Genomic DNA, 24,270 nt, shown 5'->3' with positions numbered 1-24,270 from the left:
GCTAATATTTTTATTTCCAGAAGCAGCAGTAGATAGACAAATTGCATTTCCTTTATCTCCAGCTCATAATATAGAAGTGGAGAGAAATGGAAAAGCAGGACTAGTGGAATTCAGTGAAGAAATGCAGTATATGGATGTAGAGGAACCACAATGTAAGTTTTGTTGATCTTGTTATACTTCTGTTAGAAAGACCTTGCTTTTTTCTTGTTTTAATGATAAATTTGAATTCCTCTGCAAAAATTTATCAGACATTAAAATAGACTAATTTCTCAGGTGTCTTCAAAGTTATTTTTCTTTCTTACCTGTTTGCTGTATGAGTTGAAAGTTTTACACAAACACACCAGAAATGTTCTAAACTACTAGAGACGTTTGGTGCTTACAAGCAGATTAATGTTTATTTGAATTTAGAAATCAAGTAGATTGACCTTTCAAATTTAAATTGCTAGCCTGTTTCAGCAGTATTTTATTTTGTTTCTTTGGCTAGTTTTAGTATAATTTTTCTTTGCATACCTGGCTTTTATAGAGATTGCTGCAGTAAACCAATAAGGAACAGAGCGTAAAGAATTCATAACTAGGCAACATCACACTGTGCCTGTTTTTATAACTTCGTTGTTAACTAGCACTCTTCCACAAAATATCTTAGACTGTGAAAGGCAATGAGTGGGTCTGAGTGAGGAGAGCTGCAGACTAAAATTTGTCAGTTGGAATGTCTCAGTTCTAGAGTGATGGTTCTTTTACTTGGTCCTTTCAACAGTCTTACTTTACACCTTCTTTGCTCTCATGTAATCAGCCTTATCTAGAGCATGACTGTCAAGGTCCTTTCCAACACAAACCATTCTATGATTCTGACTACAAGAAAGGAGGGGGTACAAAGGATGGGGGGAAGGATCAAAGGGGTGATAAAAGTGCTGAAAGGAAGTGTTTCATGCTGAGAAAGCAGCAGCAGATGAGTGAAGATGATTTCAATAATTTGTATATCCCACAGAAGAAACTAAGCCACCCTTGTTCTAAATTTATTACTCATTTAGTTTTGTTTTTAAACAGTGCGTCCTGCTTCAATTACGACCCATTAAGGATTGTAGCTCTGTATATATTGGTTCTTTTATTTCTCAGTTGTGTATTTTGTGGTTTTTGTAAGCCAGTCAAGATATATATTAATCCATATACGGCAGCTGAAAATGGTTTTAAAACTAGTTTAAAAATGGTTTCAAATCAATTGATTTCATTGGAAAATGTCTAAAAGTGAACTTCAAGTCTTTTTTTATGTAAAGTTATATGTATTTAGTGGTCAGAGTTTGACATGGTGCATTTTTAATCCATGCAAGTGATCAGATTTTATGACTGAATTATGGCTAATTCAGATCCATATTATTCATGTTTTTGTAAGGTCTTAGATTGTGTCCATTTCTGGAGGAACACAAGGAAGATATACTTTGTGGTCCAGTATGGCTGGCTACTGGACTTGATCTATCAGGACATGCTGGAATGTTGACACTAACAAGTCCAAAGCTTGTTAAAGGTAAACCAGTTTATTATGCTATTTGCATGAAGCCTGTGTGACTGAAGTGCATCTCGTACTTCTGAAGTCAGACATAGGTTTGTTATTTAATTGTACATTCAGAAATTCCACTATATAACACCATAGTGAGTTGCTGTTTACAACCAATTATAAACTACTGTAATTAACATGGTTGATCTGTTTACAACTTGCAGTCTGTTTAAACTGTGCAAATTCTCCCCCCTCCCTTTTTCTTCTCCACTTTTAGGCATGGCTGGTGGCAAATATCGTTCATTTTTAATTCATGTCAAAGCAGTGAATGACAGAGGAACAGAAGAAATCTGCAATGGTGGCATTAGACCAGTGGTTAGAATACCTCCCCTAAAACCTCAGACGAACAAGGGCCATTCACTTGCTTCATTGTTGGCAAAAGTTGCAGCAGGCAAGGTAATGAATATCCAAGGAAGATACGTTTGGTAGTTGTAGACTTGGTATCATTCATGTCATCTGAAAATGAAGCAGCTGTTAGCAGAATTAAGATCCATTAAAAACTACGTTCTAAAGAGGTGACACTGTGTTGACACCTTCAAGAATTAGAGTTCAACATTTCTAAGTTGTTTCTTTTGTGCAGATTGAATTGAAAAGGTCTGTTCTGCCATTTTCACATTTTGCGCACTTGTTTTTGAAACTTCTGTTCCTTTGAGTATTTTCAGTCGTTGATAGCTCCTATCCTTTTGTGAAGATGTGTGTGTGTGCATGTGTATTGTTCTATATTAAAGCAATTAGTGAATAAAAATGGGGTTTTTTGGTACAGTGCTCAAACTGAGAGATTTTAGCAAACTGTTTGCATTTCACTGAACAAGGTATAAAAATAAATCAGAACCAATGTGATTTATGAATGTTATTTTTTCCAATAATATAAGGAAAAGCCATCTAGTAAAATGGAAGCCACTACTTCTTCAAGAAAATCAGACAATCTGCGAGGCTGTGACTTACTTCAAGAAGTCTCTGTTACAATTCGAAGATTTAAAAAAACTTCCATTTCAAAGGAAAGGTTAGTAGGTGTTTTTTAATTCTGAAGAAATACTAGCTTTAGTTATGCTTCTCATCAAAAGCTTAGTTCTTGAAATAGCTCAGGTCAAGATACTGTTTCAAGTTGTTATTTCATAAGCTTATTTTGTATGAAAAATCCTGTAAATTGCAAGTAAGAGGGCACTATGCTGTGAAAGTTGTGGTGAAATAACACCATGCATGAAATTTTATGTTGAGTGGGTTTTTTTGCCTGACTTCAAAAGGCAAAAGTAAATAAGTGTTCTTGGTAAAACATAATTTTTTAAAGGAAGCATCTTCCCTTTCTATTTCCACATTGCCTTGTTTCTTACGGCAGAAATTATTTTATTTGTCAAAAAGTTCCAAATCAAGTTTAGCCAACAAAGAAATGGTTGAAGTCTTTGGTTTGGTACTGCAGACCTAGATGCAGGTAATACAGTATTTGAAGTGTATTACCAGCTGCCACCCTACAGTGGTGGCACTGTAACGGGCTTAAAGAGGTCAACGAGGATGCAAAGAGGTATGTGCAAACAGTTGATAAAAGTTCTGTAGATGGTGAAAATTTGTTTAGGTTTAGAAGTTGCTAGACAAGTTAATGGGGGAGAAAAACTTCTATGAAGTTTGCTAGATGTATTGTAATGCAGGAAGTTCTGTGAGCAGAAAATAGGATGATTGGAAATGTGTGCACAGAAAGTATTGCATATGCTTGTGTACTCCTTTTACTTTCATCTGGGATTCTCTTTTTTTGCTGCTCCTAAGACAGGATACAAAGCTGGAGAATGGCCATATTGGTTAATTCTGATTTTCTTTCCTTCCCCTCCTCCCTAGAGTTCAACGGTGTGCAATGTTACAGTTTTCAGAGTTCCATGAGAAGCTGCTCACCACTCTTTGCAAGAAGACAGAGGATGGTCTGACTACAGAACATGCTCAGAGTCTTGTACTCGACACACTTTGTTGGTTGGCCGGAGTATATTCAAATGGCCCTGGCAGGTAAGGGAGGAATTATGTTCAAATTATCATGGCTGTGTCTCAGTATCAGTTTGTTTTAAAAAAATCGTTTTATATTATTCTCTAAGGTGTGCAACTTGTTTTCACAGCTCAAAGGAAGGAAATGACAGTTTGCTTTCTAAAACACGTAGATGTGTTTCTGATATTATACGTGTTTGCTTCTTTGAAGCTGGGCGGAGCATAGCTCACAAATGTGCACGATTTCTTGCACTATGCATCAGGTCAGTGCTAATTATTTGCATATATTTCTCTTTCTTTATTTCTGTTTTACATGTATTTTGGGGATTTGCATGCATTCTGAACTGAACGTTTTGTTTGTTATTGTTTGACATTGAATTCATAAAGCAGCAAGATCTGGTAGATGTTCTGTTCAGGACATATGTGTTTAGGGTATGACTGCAAAGAACACCAGTCTTTCAACTTCATCTCCTGGAGGAGATTTTATTCTTCATTCATTTTAACATTCATCCTTAAATGTTCAAGTGCCTGTGGTTTTTTTTGTAGCAATGGCAGGTGTGACCCGAGTCAACAAGGGTTTGGATCAGTTCTTCTGAAGGCTTTACTGGACAATATGCCTCTTTTGCCTGCTGCTGCCACAGGTGGTACGTATACAGTGTTTCTTGTCATAAATATACATGGTGCATTTGTTGTTAATGTTGAGTTGTGTTGGACTCTCTTGTGAAATTAGAATGAGGTAATTGTTCAGTTAGTACAAAATGCTCCTTGGAGTGGTCTGGTCATGAAGCAGACATTTGCTGTTGGTGGAATTTTAAGCAAATAAGCTTGCTTAAACCAGAGCATGAAGGCTGGCATTTTTTAAGAGCTTAAGTAAGTTTTCTAAGAATTCTGAAAGATGTTTAGCAACAACAGATTCTGTTGACATAAGTGACAGTCAGGGTAGTCTATTATTTTTTAAAATTAGGAGATAGTCAGGAAACTTGACTATCCAAATGATGTCCAACTAGCAATCCACTTCTGATTCTTCTGCACTACAAGGAAATTTTAACTAAATTAAATTTCTTTGTTACCTATATTGCAGTGTAACTGTGTCTTAGCACCTTGTTGAAGCATCTGGAGTGCCAGATGGAATGGGAAGATGACCCTTGCATTTTGGGTGGCAAGGCCTGCTTTTCACACTAGGATATTGTTGAATTGTTTCTAGCTTGGCATCACCAATGAGTCTTACAGAAAAATTAGTTTGCATTCCAGAAGGCTTGTTGTATTACCACTCAGGTCAAAACACATAAAACAGTGCTACAGAGGGTATGAATTGCACTGGGAGAGAAGGAGAAGGAGGAAGCTGAGATTTGTGTTTCTGTACAGAAACATAAATGCTGTGCTCCTAGAAATGATTTGTATGAAAGCAGTGCCTCCAGCAAACACAGATTAAGGAGACAGTAACCAGAACCATAGGATGAAAGACTTGGCTCTGGTGTATGGCTTGGCTTTGATGAGATTGGAACCCCTAGCCAAGCACCTTAACATATCAAGAGCATTTTGATTGTTGTGAGCAGGAGGAATGAAGGAAGTGTGCAAAGCTGTCTCTTGGGAACCCTTTTTTTCCTTCAGTTATGTGTTAGTTGATAAGAGGAATTGGAAGTACTTGTAGAAACTTACGATTGCAGAATGAATCTTAATTGAAACCTTTCAAGAAAGGTGAAGGGGTAGAATATCTCCTAGTCTGGATTCAGACCATTAGATAATTATCACTTCTGTTAATTTTCCTTTAAAGTATGCTTTCTCAGTGAAAAATTTATGTCATGTTTCACCTGAAATATTTTTTTTAATGCAGGATCTGTGTATTGGTATTTTGTATTGCTGAACTATGTAAAAGATGAAGACTTGGCAGGATGCAGCACAGCTTGTGCATCATTGCTGACTGCCGTGTCCCGGCAGCTGCAGGATCGCCTAACACCAATGGAAGCGTTACTTCAAACAAGGTACTAAGATATGTAGTTGTTGTAAACTTAATAAAAACAAGCCTAGGAACCATCTAATGCCATCCTTTGGTGTTCTGAAAAAGGTTGTGTAAACTTTGCTGTATTTGAGCTAGGATTAATTTGCTAAAGCTCTGGAAGACCATTTTAACTTGTGCGAAATTAAAGTTGAATTTAGTTGCTGTGTCACGTTTTAAATTAGCAAATGTGTATGATTGTGTTTGAAGTCTGTACAATCCTTAAGTTACTATTTATGATTTTTATTGTAAGGACTAACGTAGCATGTCATATTTTGACTCTTGGAAGGAATTAAGTATATTGAATAATTTGTTTGGCACAGTGCTTCACAAAGCTATAGTCTTTCAGTAGGTGGACAATACATTTAACATATTTCTTCTAAAGTCCACATTCTAAGTGTAGAGACCTGGAGTAATTTACTGCGAATGCGGGTTCTTCTTTTAAATTACATATCAATGTAATTTAGGACTGTGATGTTTCATCTTCTACATATTGAACTGATTGGCCATTTAACTTTAGATTTACATGGCATGAAAAGGAAATTTCTGGTGGTTCAGTTGTGTAGCAGTTTCCAAAGCTGCATTATGGTGAAGGAAAAATGCTGCTGTTTGACATATCTTTAAGTTGTGGATTGGATGCAAGAGATTTCCTCAAAGTCAAGTAAGATCAAGATAGAAAAGTTTTGGTGGAGGTTAGTTCAGAATTTTCAGATAAAATTGAAAATGTAATAGAAAATGTACTTAGGGAAGATGCAGAGGAGTGAGGATATCTGTTGGTTTTTTGGTTTTGTTTTTAAAGATCTATAATTCCAAAATACTTCATAAAACCTTAGTGTTACACTTGGATCCTTATCCTGGTGTCTACTGCATTCCTTTGCTTTGTTGTTAATTTATTTCACCATCTCATCAGTTGATTAGAAGACTTATCCCAGCAATAGAAATGGTATCTGGAAAAATTTAGAATTTTGAAAAATGAAGTGAATTTAACCAAATGGAAGAGAAAAATCTGAAAATTACACATGACATGAGGGAATTCTGTGGGAATTGAGTTGTTCCTTCATATAAATTGCTTCCAAGTACTTTCTTTAAATAGCATATCTAAAATGGAGGGTTTTCCTCCTTTCCATTTGCCCACTTTTGAATTTGGTACATGTGACATTTCAGATCACCTTCTGGTGAGCACATGCTGTCTGCATGGCAAGGGAAGATTTCTGAAGTGAGCCCGTTCTTGGTGCCCGTCAATCTTAGATTTTCTAGAATGTTTCTAGATGGTGTTTTACTGATTTTCTTCTTAAAACTTAATTTGTTCTCTTTTAATTCCATAACCCCATAAGTAGTTTAAGAGTAGCAGCACATCTCTTATTTTATTACAACAGCTCTCTAGTAAGGACTGACTATTTCTTGATTTAGTTTACTAATTCAGGCAAAATTTGTGGGCCTTTCTTTCATATGTCTGTGGATCGAGAGAATACTGTAGTTTTTGGATTTTGCTTTTTGTATTTGGTTTTTTAAAGAGAAATATGTAGGTAGCCATAGCTTCCCCTTTTTTCCTTTCCTTTCCCCGAATTGTATTCTATCTTTTTTGTGTACATTTGTGTTGCAGAATTTATGCTATTGTGTTTTTCCTCTTCATCCTTGGTCGCAGGTGCACTAGGCTAACATCTGGTGATCAGCTAAAAGCAGATATCTAATTAACAGATCTGCACATTCATGGGAGAATAATACTCATTTTACTATCATGTGCTGCAATAAATCAAGTAAAATTTGCAAGGATAAGGCCAGTAGGGTGTGTTACATGATTTGCAGTTCATAAAAACAACAAAAAAGGCATTTTATATAGGATTTTCGACTGTCTTACAAAACAACAGGTTTGTTTTGTCTCTAGTAAATGTGAAAAATTTTCTCCAGCCTGTTCTTGAAAGTACCAGATTCATGTAGTCATGGAGTTAAATTATTCAAAATATTGTAAGGTGTTACATGGTTTAATTATTGTTATCATTCACACTTGAACTGTCTCCTGCTCTCATCTAATCTGAAAACTCTCCTGCTGCATTTAAAGCCTTTTAGTGCTTGTGTCCTCCCCACACTGGCACTGGAGAGTAGTTTCTTTCATTCTAAACAAATTCTGGATGTCTGGAGTGTATTTATATCTTAATTTTATTCTCCAGATCTGTAGTCATTCTTAAAGCATTTCCTTCAGCTTCTTTGGTCCTTGTCTTCCTTCTATTGTGATACGCAAAATTTTACACATTATTCTATGTGAGGGCTCTGATGAATGAAACAGAAGAGGTATTTCACATAATTTATGTTCATTGCTGCACAGATGAATAAGGTGATTGATGAGTTTTTACATTACGTTCTTGATTTAGTCTTAGGGTTTTTTGTTGGTGTACCTTTATATCCTTTTGTGAAAAGGATTGCTACTGAAGCTTAAAACCGTAAAGCTGATAATTTCTGCTGAAGAACAGGCAAAAGGCACTATGCTTGTTGAAATAAATCTGGGCTGGACAGAATAAATTAAACCCTCTGCAGTATGTTCAAATTCTACTCTACAATGCTTTTGCAGATTTTTGACATTTTATCACTGGTTTACTTAATAAATCAGATTCTTTATTTAAAACATGTAAGTGTAATGAGTGTTAGTGTTGAGCTAACCTGATTTATTGAATGTTTAAATCTGATGTCTAAAGCAGGCTGTGAAGGTACAGCACTGAATTTTGTTCGAGCATTTTTGTGTGTGTTATTAGCCACTTTACAGGAGCATGTTGTCTTGGCTGGTGTGCAAAAAAAGGTCAGGCAGCAAACACATCAGTCTTGTCAGATGTGCAGGATGCACTGGTCCCATCTAATGCATGCTTGTAAAGAGCAACCGAGTCTATCCTGTGTTGTTCTGAGTATAAAGTTATTGAAAATTTGCTACCTTGTGAGTAACTTGGGTGGGAAATGTAATGTTAAATGGGTTGATCTGTAATTTTCAGATCTGCTCTTTTGTAAGATCGTTCATCACTTTCTGGTAATTACAGTCATAGTATTGTGTGGTCAAAAGCACTGACCCCAGGTAATGTGGGAACATTTTGACAATCACAGAAGTCTAAAATCTGTTTTTACCTTGTTGCTGGTGTTGTATTCATGTAGACATTTACACTTTTGTGATTACTTAATCAAAAAAGCCATTTAAACGTTCCAGCCTTCTCAGCATATTGGGGGTTTTTACCTCAGCTGGTAAAGAAAAGAGAAACTGCTCGGAGGCAGAGGGAAAAGGGGGTAGAAGAACTTACTGCCCTTGCTAGCGTGTTTGTGGAAATATTTCTGATTTCTTCTATCTCTTGCCAAAGTGGAAAGTGTTATATTTCTCACTTTTGTATCTACAGAGATGCATTCTTTCTTTCTACTCTGGCTTAGTAATTTAGCCAGATTTTCATGTTTTTTCCTCTTCTGAGTTGCTGGTAATAGGTATTGTTAAACACTAAAAAAAAACCACCAAAAAAAAAAAAACCCAAAAAAAACCCCAAAAAACTCTTCCAAACAAAACCACAAATGAACAAAAACCCCACTGATTTTGATATGACTTTGGAGTTTCCTTTTTCTTGACTTATAAAACCCTAATTGATTTGGGACCACTTCGAGTGATGGTGCTGTTTTTTGCCCTCCAGCACTGCTAGAGTAAATGTTATGAGTTTTCCTCAGTTGAGGTGTTTTTCACATGTGTTAATTGGTATGCCTAGCAGCATTTCCTTTTTTAATTCTTACTTCAGCTGGAAGAACAAGCTGAGGTGGAATTTCTTCTGTTTTGAAACAGTACTGTGTTTTTATTGACTTCAGACTAATGTCTCATTTACCATATGCAGGTGTGTGTCTTGCCATGGCTCATTGTCTAAGGCTTGTAGTTCTATTTTCATGCCTAGTGTGATTGTGTCTCATGTTTCCAGGACAGTTTTACATCTTCAAAACTCTTAAGTAACAAAGAGTTACTTACTTAGCATTACAAGCAGTTTGAAAATACTATAGAATAAATAATTTTAATGAAGTATAAGCAAGTGATAATTTCTAAGATGTGTCAAATGAATGAACAGAAGAGTTTGGAGTATAATAAATCCTGATGGTAAAATACTTGGCCTTTTACTGTAAATAATTTTATATGCATTCTTATTGTGTGAATGGTGCTGTTTGTCTTATTTGCAGATATGGATTATACAGTTCACCTTTTGATCCAGTTCTTTTTGATTTGGAAGTATGTGGCTCTTCCTGTAAAAATGTATACAACAGCAGTATTGGAGTACAGTCAGATGAAATTGATTTGTCTGATGTTCTATCAGGTATGTATGTTTAGCAGTGACTGATTGTGGTAGAATTGGTAAATCTCTATTATAGTGTTTTGTTTTCGTGGAGATGTGATTTTATACTTTCCAACCAAGCTGAAGTCCAAGTTATTCTGTTGCTCATGGTATCTTTTACATTTCCTGTGACCTTAGGACAGCAAGAAAAAAATTCTTTCTGGAATCTATTATTTTCTTATCCTGTAGAATATCTCAGGATAGAGATTAGACAGAAAGGCTGCTCTCATTCTCTGAGTCAGTCATCTAGGAATCACCTGTCACCTCTTTCAAGTGCTTCCATGAGGTGTGTTGTTATTCATTTAGGCTAGCAGCACTCACATAGGCCGAGACAACTAAATGGATTTTTTTGAAGATGGGAAGATGTCATATGGCATTCTTCTACTTAAATATAAAGGTTTAATGAGGTATTTTTTCTGTTTTAAAGGAGTTAAAATACCTTAAAAGCATATTTGTGTCTTATCTTCTCAGGTTAATTCATAAGTGAATGTTTAGGCCCTGCAATGTCCTAAAGAACTAGATAATTTCTACCTGTCAGGAAATTCTTTTCATAGCAAGTTTTTTCATCAGTCATAGTGACTTCTTTCCTTCTCTTGTATGCTATTGTCTTTCTCCTTCCTATCCCTCCATACAACTCTGTGAATTTGTTTGGATATTGATTAATAGTCTTGGTTCTATACTAAATTTGTGTATGATCTTGGTTGGTCTGGCAGTTTTTTCATCTTCTTTTCCAGTAACATCAGTATATTTTTGCAAGCTAATTTGCTTTCAGTGTAGAAAGAATAAAGCATCCATATATAATTTCTCTCTGGAATTAAGAAAGTTATACTATGCTTCTGTCACAATTGACAATTTGACTTATTAATATACTCTCTTCAGATTTGACAGCAAATAGACTTCCATTTATATTGAGGATGTGTTAATGTTAAGGTGTTTCTTCTACAACCTGAACTAATAAAATATGTGTATTATATTTAGTTGTCCCTTTTGACACTTCATGAATTGACATGTCACTGTCAAGAAAACATTGGCTGACTGTGCAGATACGTGTTTCTCTTTCAGGAAATGGGAAAATAAGTAGCTGTGCAGCTGCTGAAGGTAGTTTTACTTCCCTTACTGGACTTCTGGAAGTTGAACCTCTGCACTTTACCTGTGTTTCAACAAGTGATGGAACTAGAATAGAAAGGGACGATGCAAGTACGTTTACTGGTATATACAATTTTTTATTTTTTCTACTTAGCATAGTTCCATAATACATTTTTAATTGAACATAATGGCACTGTTTGACAAACTGATTGCTTGTATTTTTGCAATTGTTGAAATGTTTTGTCTGTGGTTTGTTTTTTTCTTAAATAATGTCTACTTGTGAAGTTAAACTTCTTGGATCTTAGCAAACAAAGTGGATTTAAAAAATACTTGAATCCATTTGTTTCTATTGGAGAGTATAACGTGCAAGCTTGCGTTTTTACCTTACTACCTTTTGTGGTGGAAGAATTCCAGAGCAATAGATGGCTTTTCTGTAATCCAAGTGTTACATTTATGACCAATGTGCATAGTGTATAAACCATATACTTTGTAACTCAAGATGATGTTACCTTGTAGCAAGAACTGGATAAAAAAGATATCTCTCTTGTTTTTACATCACTCTGAACAATTAATAAGGAACAAAAGGTGTATTTTATAACTTCTACATGGGTGTTTTGTTTTGTTTGTTTGTTTCATGCCAGTGAGTACCTTTGGGGTTACCCCAGCAGTTGGTGGCCTCTCTTCTGGAACAGTTGGGGAAGCCTCGACAGCACTGAGTTCAGCAGCCCAGGTAGCTTTGCAGTCTCTCTCTCATGCAATGGCTTCAGCCGAGCAACAGCTCCAGGTGCTGCAAGAGAAACAGCAGCAGCTTTTGAAGCTTCAGCAACAGGTTGGAGGCCATTTGGCTCTTTTTAGTGCTGTATCTAAAATTCGAAAGCTGAGAAAGTAGTTGCAGAGCTAGTAGCCTTTTTTTTTTCCTCCACAGTCTATTTGAGGAAGGAACTGCTCAGCACTCCGGTTTGCTCTTCTTAAGCAAAGTGCTGGTAGTGTCTGTCATGCTGCTTTGGTCTTTCAGACTTGTTTTCGTGTATTTTAAGGGTGGGTTGGGAGTTTGTAATAAATCCTAAGTCTTCATAAGTAAGTATATCAGTTTGAAATTGAAAGAAGTGTACCAAAATGAAAAGCACAGTTGCTGATACAGAGAAGTGCCAGTAGTTGGCCAATGCTTGGCTGTGTTGACTCTGCTTTTCAGTGTAGGGTTTTTATTTTTTTTTTTATTATTCCATGTAATTACTCATGTTCCTCAGCTTGTGAGTCAAATTAAATAGATAGTTTAATAGTTTAATTTTTCAGCTTATAGTTGGTCATCCAACTTGACTATATTGAAGGTAGCTTAGTTTTATTAAATACAGTTGTATAATCAAAGTTGAGCTTGTGGCTCAATACTACTCCCATGTTCACAAGTAGTATTATGTGCTATATACATTGCTTTCATCTTCTCCACAGAAAGCTAAGCTGGAAGCAAAACTGCATCAGACAACGGCAGCAGCGGCAGCAGCAGCATCAGCAGTTGGTCCTGTTCACAGCTCTGTGCCTTCTAATACAGTAGCAGCTCCAGGGTTCTTCATTCATCCTTCAGATGTCATTCCACCCACACCAAAAACAACTCCTCTCTTCATGACTCCACCTTTGACTCCACCTAATGAAGCAGTTTCTGCTGTTATTAATGCAGAACTTGCTCAGCTTTTTCCTGGTTCAGTCATTGACCCCCCAACAGTTAACCTTGCAGCACATAACAAAAATACAAGCAAGTCTAGAACGGTAATTATTTTCTTTTTCTTAGAGAAATAAGATGCAGTAAGCATTACCAGGGTCTTAATTTGTACTTGAGTGCTAGTCAATATGTATTTATTTGGGTGAGATCTGAAAACTGTATTGCTAACCTTATACTATAAACAAAGAACTTATGAAAGCAAGATAGTAGTGTTACAGTACCTCATATGGTTTCTCTTTATTGGAGCTAGCTTAACTGTCTAAGGAGTTATTAATCCTTTGAACTTAGTAGTTAATATATTTTGATGGTTCGTGCTCAAATCTAAGTGAAGTGTTGTCAAAATGATACATCTTTAACAGCTCACAGTAAATGCATAGATTTTAATAACTTAATTTTACTGATGTTTTTCCACTCCTCAGAATCCACTTGGATCTGGCCTTGCTCTTGCAATATCTCATGCTTCACATTTTCTTCAACCTCCACCTCATCAGTCAATTATTATAGAGCGAATGCACTCAGGTAAAACCACAATTCCTAATAGTAGTTTTGACACATGTTCTAGTAAGCAGTGGACTGGTTTTTGGGCCTTTAAATAAGTTGCTTAGCTTCAGTCTCTCTTAGCTTTCTAGAGTAAAGATATTTCTCAGTTTGTGTTCTGTAATACCTGTGACTTTAAGATCTAGCACTTGATGATAGTTGAAAAATCCGTGAGTCTTAGGGAATATGTTGTGTCTCTTAACAGAGCACCTGTTCAAAAATAATGCAAAAAAAAGCAAAACAGCTTCATTCAAGTTGATGCCAAAATTTTCTTCTCAAAGTGTTCAAGCTGTAGTGAGTTTCTGGGATTATGCAGCTATTTTTAGCCTCAAGTGTACAAATATACCTTTTAAACAATGCATAAATCATTATATACCTTTTAAACAATATATAAACAATGGCTTTATTGTTTGAGAAGTAACATGTCTTCCTGGTTAGCACACACTGGTCTTTCAGGCAATCCTGTGTTTTTGTCACCTAGGAGCAAGAAGATTTGTGACTCTGGATTTTGGAAGACCTATATTACTGACAGATGTATTGATTCCCACTTGTGGAGATTTGGCTTCTTTGTCCATTGACATTTGGACTTTAGGAGAAGAAGTGGATGGAAGGCGACTGGTAGTGGCTACTGACATTAGCACACATTCACTTATTTTACATGACTTGTTGCCACCCCCAGTTTGCAGGTTTATGAAGGTAAAAGGCTCTTTTAAGTTCTTGATGTTTGTTAGTACGTGAACTTTCACTTAAGTTCTCTTCAGACCAAACTCTTTTTTGGCTATAAATTTTTAATGTATTTTTGACTTGGTGTTTATTTTTCCTGGTTTGATACAATTGTGTTACAATATAGTTGCATTTTCTTTCAGATCACTGTTATTGGTCGATATGGTAGTACAAATGCCAGAGCAAAAATCCCATTAGGATTTTATTATGGCCATACCTATATCCTACCCTATGAAAATGAGCTGAAACTAATGCATGATCCCCTCAGAGGAGAAGGTGAATCAGCAAATCAGCCAGAAATTGATCAACATTTGGCAATGATGGTTGCATTGCAAGAAGACATACAGTGCAGGTTAGCAGGAAAAAAAGTGTATTTGCTAATTATTTTAATGTAAACCACTGAGATGTCATAATGTTACAGATTTTTTTTCTTCCCATTATATTCTTCAGACCAAAAAATACTCTGCTCTTGTAGAGTTGTTGTGAATATCTTTATAGCAGCAATAAAGACTGCACTGTATTTTTTTTATTCTGTATCTCTTTTAAGAGTGCATTCACAATGGACCGGAAGTTGGCTTTTGGCAGGGTGATGGTCAAATGTATTGCTGTTTGCTAATGTGTATTGAATTGTGTTTTTTGAATATTTCCCTTTAGGTACAATTTGGCCTGTCATCGGTTAGAAATCCTTCTGCAGAGTATTGACCTGCCACCACTCAATAGTGCTAACAATGCCCAGTACTTTTTGAGAAAGCCAGACAAGGCAGTAGAAGAAGACAGCAGAGTATTTTCTGCTTACCAGGACTGCATTCAGCTTCAGCTTCAACTCAACTTGGCTCACCATGCTGTTCAGAGACTCAAAGTAGCTTTAGGTGCAAGCAGGAAAACACTGAAGGAACAGTCTGATCCAAAAGAGTTGATTCAGATGTCATCCACAGAACAGTTACGCACCATCATTAGATACTTACTGGATACTTTGCTCAGTTTGCTACATTCGTCCAATGGTCAGTATTTTTTGAGGTTTTGATTTTTTTGTCATGTTAGTAGAAACAATTTCCAAGTATTTCTATTTCTTGACCTGCACTTTTCTACTGTTAAGCCTTCAAACTATGTTTAGATGTAGAATCATAAAAATGTAGAATGGCGTTTGAGTTTGAAGAGATCTTAAAGATCATCTAGTTCCAACACCCTGCCATGGAGAGTGACACCTTTCAGTAGACCAGACTGCTCCAAGTCACATCTACTGTGATTTTAGTAGCTGATAGCGTACATTGTAAAGTTTTACCAGTGGCACCAAGCTGACCTAACCACTTCCTGAAAAGGATAGGAGAAGGTGTCAAGGTCCTCCTTGCTTTTGTGTAGTACTGGCTGCATATTCCTCTGTTCAGATAGTCATCTGATCTTTATTGGGATGATCCAGTTTGCTGAAGTAACAAAAAACTGCCCAGGCAGAATACTCATGTGGTTTTCACAGGCAGAATCACCTTGTGAAAGGATCTGTGAGCACTGAGGCCTGTGCAATGCTGGGGATGGATTAGGCAGTTAGAAGTGAGCTGAGGAAGCAGAAGTTGCCTCGAAAGTGGTGGTGGTAGTGAACTCATAAAACCAGTATTTCTAGTTCACAATTTTTTGATATCCAGTAAAGATTTTTATTTCCTAAGCTTACCATTGAAAGAAGTCTTGGAGAATTGAAACTGAAAAATCTGAATAGGAGTTGGTGGAATTAAAAAAACAAAAAAAAAAACAAACAAAAAAAACACCCAAAAAAAAAAAAAAAAAACAAAACAAACCACCACAAAAAGAGGAACATTTTTCTGTTGATAGGTTGTTGTGTGATTTTCTGTACCAGTTTGTTTTAAAGCATGATGGTGGTTTGGGGTTTGCTTCATGTAGGTTCTGTGGGGTATTTGCACTGACATAGTATTGATTTGGTTTTGACAAAATGGCCCGGTCTTTGAGTTACCTACAAATCACCATCTCCCCATGCATTCCCATCTCCTCTACTCCCGTGCCAATTAGTCTAATTGTACTAGTTTCAAAAACTTACTGCAAACTTTTTCCTATATTTTCAAGTCATTGTCTCTTTAAACAGAGGTGTTCTCTTTTCTTAAAAGGGCACTCGGTTCCTGTGGTTCTGCAGAGTACTTTTCATGCTCAAGCTTGTGAAGAGTTATTTAAACACCTGTGTATCAGTGGAACCCCCAAGATACGATTGCATACTGGCCTTCTGCTGGTTCAGCTCTGTGGAGGTGAAAGGTGGTGGGGTCAGTTTCTCTCAAACGTACTGCAGGAATTGTACAATTCAGAACAACTTCTCATATTTCCACAAGACAGGTACGGTATAAATCTAATCTGTGGATCAATGAAGTAATTTCATTGTTCATAACTTAGCATTGGAATTGGCAAAATTGGACTGAAGGGTACTTATCCATGGTTTTCACTGGTTTAAGACATAGACCCAAAAAAGTAACTGCAGATGATAAATGTCCAATTGCAGTAATTTATTGCACCTATTTGGTTCTTACACCACAAAAATTTGCTATTTTTTCTTACTTGGAGATCTTCACATACCTAGCAGGATTGCTGTCCTGCTATGTAGTGTCAAAAATGGCCTTCTCTTTTATCAGGCTTAAATGTTCCCTAATCATAGAGTTGCTCTTCTCCAGTATTTGAAAGTGGGATTGAGACACACTATTAGCATTCACTGCAAAAGACTGCACTGAGATAAGAGCAAGAACATGTAGAGTTGGTCACTGAATGTTAAGTGTATTGATTATTTCAGATTACTGATTGAGGTATTTAATATTCTAAATGTTAGCATTTTATTTTAATCAAACATATTTGCTGCCTAGAGGCTTTCTGCCGTCTTTGAACAGCAACATCTGTATTTTCATATCTTTTTAAAATTAATTAAATCAAGGATATAAGAATCCATAGATTTCATTCTCTTTCCCTGCTATCAGTAATGCATAATAGGAAATGGATGAGATCTTGTTTCAGATGTGGAAGACTCTGCTGACCTCTTGAGGGTGAAAGAGATGATGTTCACCCTAAAATGCTATATTGACCTTAACAACGATAAGAATGTGAAATCCAGTCTACTTGCTGGGCCGCAGTACTGCTTTCTGTAGCAACCTGTCTGTGTCTCAGATGAAAGCCTAGGACAGTATTGTTATATAAGGGGTGTTGCAGGATATTAGTGATTCTGAAAAAGAAATAAAACCTTAAATATGTAAATTTTATTTTTAGGGTCTTCATGTTGCTTTCTTGCATTGGCCAGAGATCGCTTAGCAACAGTGGTGTTTTAGAGAGTTTACTTAATCTCCTGGATAACCTGCTGTCACCACTGCAACCTCATTTACCTGTGCACAGAAGAACTGAAGGTAGCCTTCTAAGTTGGGAGAATATTTTCATATTCATTATAAACTAGAAAATTGAGAGACTAACTCACAATTTTTGGTGTATTAAAAGAAGAAATTGCTTGTTTACTATATTTCTAAAACACAATTGTTTTTTAAAATGTGATTAATCTTCTTGTTCTTTAGGTGCTAAAAGAAATTCCTTCCCCCACCCCATTAAAACTTAGCAAAATCTATTTGATTATTTATAGTGCAGCTAGGAAGCTTTGGCAGAGTGGGGGGAACATTCAATGTATAGACAGCTCTAGTGAATGACTTTGGAATTTAATGGTTTGGAGAGAAATGCACCTTTTTGCTCATAAGATCCTTTCTAAGTTTCAAGTTTTTGAGGTGAAACAGATACGAGGACAAGTTTGTTACATGTATCTGCATGGTTTCTGCAAAATACACAGAGTTTGTTCTTGCGGGATTTTTTGTAATTACAAGAAATTTACATTTTTTTGATCCTAAAAATTTACTGAAATTATATCCTGCAAAGTTTATTTTCTTTGAGTGTTCTCTTAACTACCCCAAGGTTGGCACAAATTCTTATTTTTGAAAACATCACACCCTAGGCTCCTTCATTTGTTATGTACAGGTAGCAAAGCATTATAGAATATAAGTTGTTTAAAATTCTTAGCCTTGTGAGGTCTGTGAAGTGCCAGCTTAGACTCTGTCCTTAGTTTTCCCTTGTGTTTTGATGTTAACAGACCAACAGCTGGTGTCAGGAGCTGTCCTATTGCTTCCCACTATCTACCATGTGCTTTCTCTATTGGGGCCATATCCTGCTATAGTCTCTAACTAGTTTGAGGCAAACCCAAGCTTACATCTCCTCTACCTCTGTTTGCACTCTCCCCACAGCTTCCAATTCCTTTCATAGCTCTTGCCTTACTAGTTGTCCTCATGGAGGACTTTAGGAAGCAGAAGTAGCTGATACTTCAGAGCTTTATTTGCTGGTCTTCCAGCTTCCTTCCTCCTGGACAGTACAGGTGAGTACTAGGGCAATATTATGTGTGGTGGAAGCATCAGGTATGGCAGAAGAAATTCCTATTTGAGAACTATCACACATAAACCAGGGTCAAAGGGGTGAAAACTTACTGGGGAAAAAATGAAAAGCAAAGGAAAATCAGAGCAAGAGGTGAGTGTTATGGGTGGAAAGAAATTGTAAACTTTGAGGCCAGAAGAGGAGAAAAAGAATGAGCAAAAGACATTTCGAGGGGGGAGGGAGAGAAGCTTGAGATTTTTTTTTGAGATAAAAGAAAATAAATGGTTTTAACAGAAGTGTGAAAAGGTATGTACTTCACTCTGCAGCAGCATCCTTGTTTTTTATTCTTTGATTCTGCCAACCAAAAAGGTGTGTAGCAGTCACCAGTGCTCCTCATGTCTGTTCTTGCAATTTAGCCTGTGGTTCCAGTCCAGGAACAGTCCAGGTCCTGTTATGGACCTGTTGGAGTCCTTCCTCTGCCTCCATGGGCTGGGCTGCTTTCTGTCAGAGTATGCTCAGGAAACTGCAATTAACAAGTCAGGCTGCATCCTACTGCTTGGATGCCAGCAGCTACATGTGATTTTGGATGGATCGTTTCTGTGCCTTAGTTTTCTTGTTTGATCTGCATTTAATAATAGTTTGAATTAATTACAGCTTTTTTGAGGTCCGTGCATGAAAAGCACAGTGTAGTTAAATGTGGCTCAGCAGAGCGCACTGATACAAAAATGTGGGTGTAACTGCTAGGGCTGATGTCTTTGCTGTAATGACATGGTAGAATTATGCCATTTGCATAATGACTGTAATTAAGTGGTCATTATTTGTAGGTTTCTGATTTTCCTGAGCGGTCATGAGTTCACTTTGGAACTGTTCATTAGGATTTCCATGTGCACAAAGATTTTTCTTGAATGATGCACAAGATATGTTTTTTTCCTTTCTGCCTGTACAAAAATATGGCATTTAAAGTGTGAGACTGAAATAGGCATTAGCCAATCTTTAGTGCCACCAGTGTGGTTCATCTAGTCTGAAGTCACTCTTGACTTTCCTGCAACTTATTCAGATAGCTACATGAAAATACAGTAATGGAGAAATCAAGATGGAGGCTATCTCTATGCATGGTTATAACTATGTTATTGGAGCCCTGCTTGATGGAGGAATTGCACACTGTAGAATTTGAGATATTTACTTAATGTACTTTAATGCAAGCAGCTGTCATTATGCATTTGGTGTTTAGGAAATTTAGACATTAAATTTTTGACTCTTTTTAAGAAAAAAATGTTGCTTAATTTTTAACATGAACAGTTGAGATGAAGCTTTTGAGTTCTGACTTCATCACACTATGGAAACTGTGACATTTTTGTTTGCACCTAAGTTTTACACTGATTTCTTCCCTCATTTATGAGTGCTCAGACTCCTACTCTCCTTTTAAAAAACAAAAAGAGGGGAGTGGAGTCTTTATGGGCTAGTGAAATATGTGACGTTTGTTATGTCTTAAGAAATTTATTAAGGCACTGAAATTTGTTTATTTTGAAGGAGTTTTAGATATTCCCATGATCAGTTGGGTTGTAATGCTGGTGTCCAGACTACTGGATTATGTAGCTACTGTTGAAGATGAAGCAGCCACAGCCAAGAAACCTCTGAATGGAAAAGAGAGGGAACGCTTTTTGACAGGTATATTACATTTATTATCAACACTTAATTCTATGGGTATTGCTCTGGGAGAGCTGTTATTCCTGAAATGAATTTTCTATTCACTTGAAAAAAGAGATTTTAAAAATGCATGTTGTGATCTTTTTATTTTCGTTCTTGTCTGCTTATTTACATCCACATCTCCTTATAAATATAATCTCTTTCATTTTTTCAAGTGAAAAACGCAGGATTGATTTTAGTTTGTGAAATGTCTGTGTATTACCCTGTGACTGGGACTTTACAATTGGAAGTGCACTATGTTGAGTCACTTTGTACTGTGAGAAAGGGCCAGCACTATGATTTCATAAATGTTTTGGTATTTATATCCACTATTTTTAAATGTGATTTTTGTCTGGTTTTAATTTATTTTATAATAGTAGTAGTAGTAATAATAATGTATACCATATATTATCATCATCAGTATTATTATTATTATTATTTTGATTAGCTATGGTTTTCTTTTAATATCTTTTCTAAAAATTAAAATAAACCTTTTATGTTATGAAGCTGTTTATCTATTTTTACTTAGGACAGAGTTGCTTTCCTGCTTATATGTTCTAAGAATAATGAAAAAAGATGGTACCGCTGCATTTTACTATCACACAGAAATACTACTATGAGTGGGGATAGCTGAATAATGCCAAGAGTTCCATTTAGCTTGTTTCTTTAGTACTTAGTATATGGAGATGCTAACCATTGAAACCTAAAGGCTTTTCTATAGAGTTACATGAGATTTAATAAGATGGATTAATTTTTAAAATTCTATTTCCATTAGGGAACCAGTGGAGTTTTATCAATAATAGCCTTCACACTCAGAGTCTGAGCAGATCTACTAAAGGCAACAGCAGCCTCGATAGACTGTATTCCCGAAAGATCAGAAAGCAGCTCGTGCATCATAAACAGGTGACTTCCTGCATGGTAGTGGCTATTTTCACAGAAGTGTGTCTCATTTATAGGATATCTCATTTCTTGAAACAACAGCTTTGGCATTGGGACTCATTCAGCCTTGCTTTTGCATAGGTCTGATTCTGTAGCTAAAGGCTGCCTAACTTCTTTGACATTCATCTAAAACCATGGGGCAAGGGATCTGCTAGAAAAGCAAATGTTGGAGTGTACTATTGTACTCTATTGGACAATAAATATAATGTACTTTCTACATAAATCTGAGTACATCTGAGTGCAAGCACCTGCACTGTGATTTAAAAGTGTTTTAAAAGCTCAAGTTACAGTTTGAACTGAAGATTGCTATCATGTGAACATACTGATCCTTTTAACATCTTATTGCTTAAATTTTCATTTATTCCTATTAACATTTTCTTTTAGCAACTTAACTTATTAAAAGCAAAACAGAAGGCTTTGGTGGAACAGATGGAAAAAGAGAAAATACAAAGCAACAAAGGATCATCATACAAACTTTTAGTAGAACAGGCAAAACTAAAGCAGGCTACTTCAAAGGTATGATGCTCTGAAACTGTAACTGACTTCTTGTCCTTTATGTGAAAAGACCTGTTCCTGCAAAGTCATTTTTGTCTTACTTTGACCTTATTACAAAAAGTTGTTTCATCATAGCTGCTATCAAGTATATTCTAATACTGAAAAAAAGCAGCCATCTGGAAATTTATTGCTCTGTGAAAAATAGTTTATTTTCTACAGGATTCTTTAAGGTAGTCATGGCCAAAATTGCTAATAAACTTGTAGCTTCGGGGATGCCAGTCATGTCATTAAACTTTGGATAGCATACAGCAATAGAAAGACAAAGTAGTACTTTATATGGCTAGCTTTTATGCATGATGCTCTTCTAGATGCTTTCCTGGTTGAGTAATTGGAAAATAATCATGCCAATGTCTGTCTTCCTGAACTAATAAATATGACTTTTGAGAATTGTTTTTGAAGTTTGTCATAAGCTCTTTAGCTTCCTGAAGGTACCCACCACTTTAGTTGCGGCATCTTGCAATAAGCCTCAGATATTGAGAGTTGATGATGTAGTTAAAGAATTGTTTTGGCTATGAGAAGAGATGCTGAAATTTAGGGATTTCAGACAATGACAACGTGAACTTTGCAGGGTACACAAAAAATGTGTAAATCTTTCCAGTTACTGAACTTAGGTGTCTCTTGAAATATTTACTCCCTAGTTCAAGAAGTATTCATGTCTGTTAGGATGCCTGAAAATAGGTCTGTGGAAGGAGACTACATAACGTTGGACCTTACAGGCAATCTAAAGGGAAATCTTAAAATTTCTAGTAATTATGGGGGAAAAAATCCACTAGCATAAAAATGAAGCTCCAAGTTTTCACTAACTGTGCTTGTCATAAGCTGTTCTTTCCTGCACTATCTTCTGCTTTATTCCAGCAGGTTATACCAAGGGGGCTGCTCTACTGACGGCCCCTTGAGACATCTTTAAATGAGTTACTGGCTGAACTGTGCTGACAAGGTGTTTTAAGTTTATAGTAGCCACGTTGCATAAAAAAAACATGTTGAACTAAAGATCTTTCATCTTGTAGTTTCTTGTAGTTAAGGTGTTACTGTGACCTTGATAGTTGCATTTTATGCGTGTTTTGCGATTTCACCTACTAATCACTTCTAGTTATGACAAGCTGTGAGTGATGTGAAACATGTACTGCATTTAGGAGAAAGTGAAACCTTTGTATTACTAAATAGCTCTTTCTTTGGTCTACTTCAGTAGCTACTGCTTAAGTGGGATTATAAGAGGCATTTGTATTACCTGATGACTGCTACTGTAGCTGATACAATGAGCTGAGCTGCTAAATGAATGAGCTTGGTGGATGAGAGGATTAATAAAAGCACCTTCTTTTCTCCATCACATGTAGGCCCTCTGTCAAAAAGGTTGTAGTTCAGAGCCATGATCAAAAATCAAACTAGTTCAATTTATGGTGTGAGTAATGCATACTTTGTATCATGGCAGTATTAAAAAATTTAGAAATTCCTGATGACTTATCAAATGTGAAGAACTGAAAAGTCAGTGTTCTTGTAAAAGTAAATTTCCATATTGGCTATTTTTCTATGCAGTTTGCTTTATGGTAACTGTAGCTTTATGTACAGGTGTGAAAATATGAAAGAAACTTTGAAAATATGTATTTTCAATATGTGTTATGGTATACATAAGGCTTAATTGGCACTTCTGCAGAACTGAATTTGATTATGCATTTGTCATCTGAGATAACATGCTGCCAAAACAAATTTCTGCCAATAAAGCCTTAATTCCATTCCAGATTCTCATATATTTTTAGACTTAATTCTAGTTTTTTTAAGGAGTTCCACAGTCTCTGTTATTGCTAACACGCTAGTTCATTGGGAAAGGATTTAGAGGTCAGTTTTAAACTGTAACTGTTGTTTCAAATTTAATTTCTGCAGCACTTCAAGGACTTAATACGCTTGCGTCGAACTGCAGAATGGCCTCGTTCTTCTTTAGATACAGAAGTATCAACAGCAAAGGAAACTCCAGAAATTGAACCACTTCCTTTTACACTGGCACATGAACGTTGCATTTCTGTAGTGCAAAAGCTGGCGCTCTTTCTCTTGTCCATGGACTTTACTTGTCATGCAGATCTACTTCTTTTTGTTTGTAAGGTAAACAGAATATGGAACATCACTATGTAGTGGCAGTAGCAACCACTTTAAATTAGTTTTCAATTACTGCTTTTTTCCTTGTGTGATGGTAAGAGTTAGCTGCAGCACTAAAATTGCTAATCATTTCTGGTGAAATAGTTTTTCTGATCTGTCACTTTTTGTGTGACTTGCAATTTTGGAGCGGCCATATTGTATGGAAAAACTAACTTTAAAAAAATATATTCATGTAATTGCACTCATAAAATTCTAAAGTATGAGCTGGTAAAAATACCTGATTTATTTGTAAGCAAAATCTAATAATCATAGGGTTAACTATGAATAGGCATATATTTATCTTTTTTTTTTTTTTGATAGGTTCTTGCTAGAATTGCGAATGCTACAAGACCAACAATTCATTTATGTGAAATTGTAAATGAGACTCAGTTAGAAAGATTGTTGCTGCTTCTTGTTGGAACTGACTTTAACAGAGGAGACATCTCTTGGGGAGGAGCATGGGCTCAGTATTCTCTGACTTGTATGCTACAGGATATTCTAGCAGGTTTGTTTTAAGATCATATTCTTCAGAAAATATCTTGCACTTGAATCTTTCTTCCTTTAGTATTTTGGGGAAGAGTTTATCACTATGTTAATCTGCTGACACAGTCTAAATTATAAAAAAACCCAAAAAAATCATAATATTTAGGTTAGTGTGTAAAATTGAGATTTAAAATTG

General features: G+C 36.1%; 1 protein-coding gene across 6 annotated transcripts in view; it reads left to right on the top strand.

The window, feature by feature from the left end:
• BIRC6 (baculoviral IAP repeat containing 6) overlaps positions 1-24,270 on the top strand; it is a 173,740-nt gene that overhangs the window by 46,975 nt on the left and 102,495 nt on the right. For 2 of the 6 annotated variants that reach the window (XM_068185299.1, XM_068185297.1), the window contains exons 14-36: positions 21-152; positions 1,388-1,519; positions 1,767-1,945; positions 2,422-2,552; positions 3,377-3,538; positions 3,646-3,777; positions 4,061-4,158; positions 5,349-5,496; positions 9,693-9,826; positions 10,907-11,053; positions 11,572-11,759; positions 12,377-12,691; positions 13,064-13,163; positions 13,663-13,877; positions 14,048-14,256; positions 14,559-14,905; positions 16,016-16,235; positions 17,151-17,284; positions 19,815-19,952; positions 20,746-20,873; positions 21,294-21,425; positions 23,343-23,558; positions 23,913-24,096. In XM_068185299.1, the coding sequence (XP_068041400.1) occupies positions 21-152; positions 1,388-1,519; positions 1,767-1,945; positions 2,422-2,552; positions 3,377-3,538; positions 3,646-3,777; positions 4,061-4,158; positions 5,349-5,496; positions 9,693-9,826; positions 10,907-11,053; positions 11,572-11,759; positions 12,377-12,691; positions 13,064-13,163; positions 13,663-13,877; positions 14,048-14,256; positions 14,559-14,905; positions 16,016-16,235; positions 17,151-17,284; positions 19,815-19,952; positions 20,746-20,873; positions 21,294-21,425; positions 23,343-23,558; positions 23,913-24,096 (3,921 nt within the window). The remainder of the gene's footprint in view (positions 1-20; positions 153-1,387; positions 1,520-1,766; positions 1,946-2,421; positions 2,553-3,376; positions 3,539-3,645; positions 3,778-4,060; positions 4,159-5,348; positions 5,497-9,692; positions 9,827-10,906; positions 11,054-11,571; positions 11,760-12,376; positions 12,692-13,063; positions 13,164-13,662; positions 13,878-14,047; positions 14,257-14,558; positions 14,906-16,015; positions 16,236-17,150; positions 17,285-19,814; positions 19,953-20,745; positions 20,874-21,293; positions 21,426-23,342; positions 23,559-23,912; positions 24,097-24,270) is intronic. The other 4 variants (XM_068185301.1, XM_068185298.1, XM_068185300.1 and 1 more) reach the window with 4 other exon arrangements.

This window comes from Anomalospiza imberbis, chromosome 3 (assembly GCF_031753505.1).
Source record: "Anomalospiza imberbis isolate Cuckoo-Finch-1a 21T00152 chromosome 3, ASM3175350v1, whole genome shotgun sequence".
In the NCBI taxonomy this organism is placed as follows: Eukaryota; Metazoa; Chordata; class Aves; order Passeriformes; family Viduidae; genus Anomalospiza; species Anomalospiza imberbis.
Note: the sequence above shows the minus strand (reverse complement) of the source record. Positions and strands in the feature narration are given on the sequence as shown.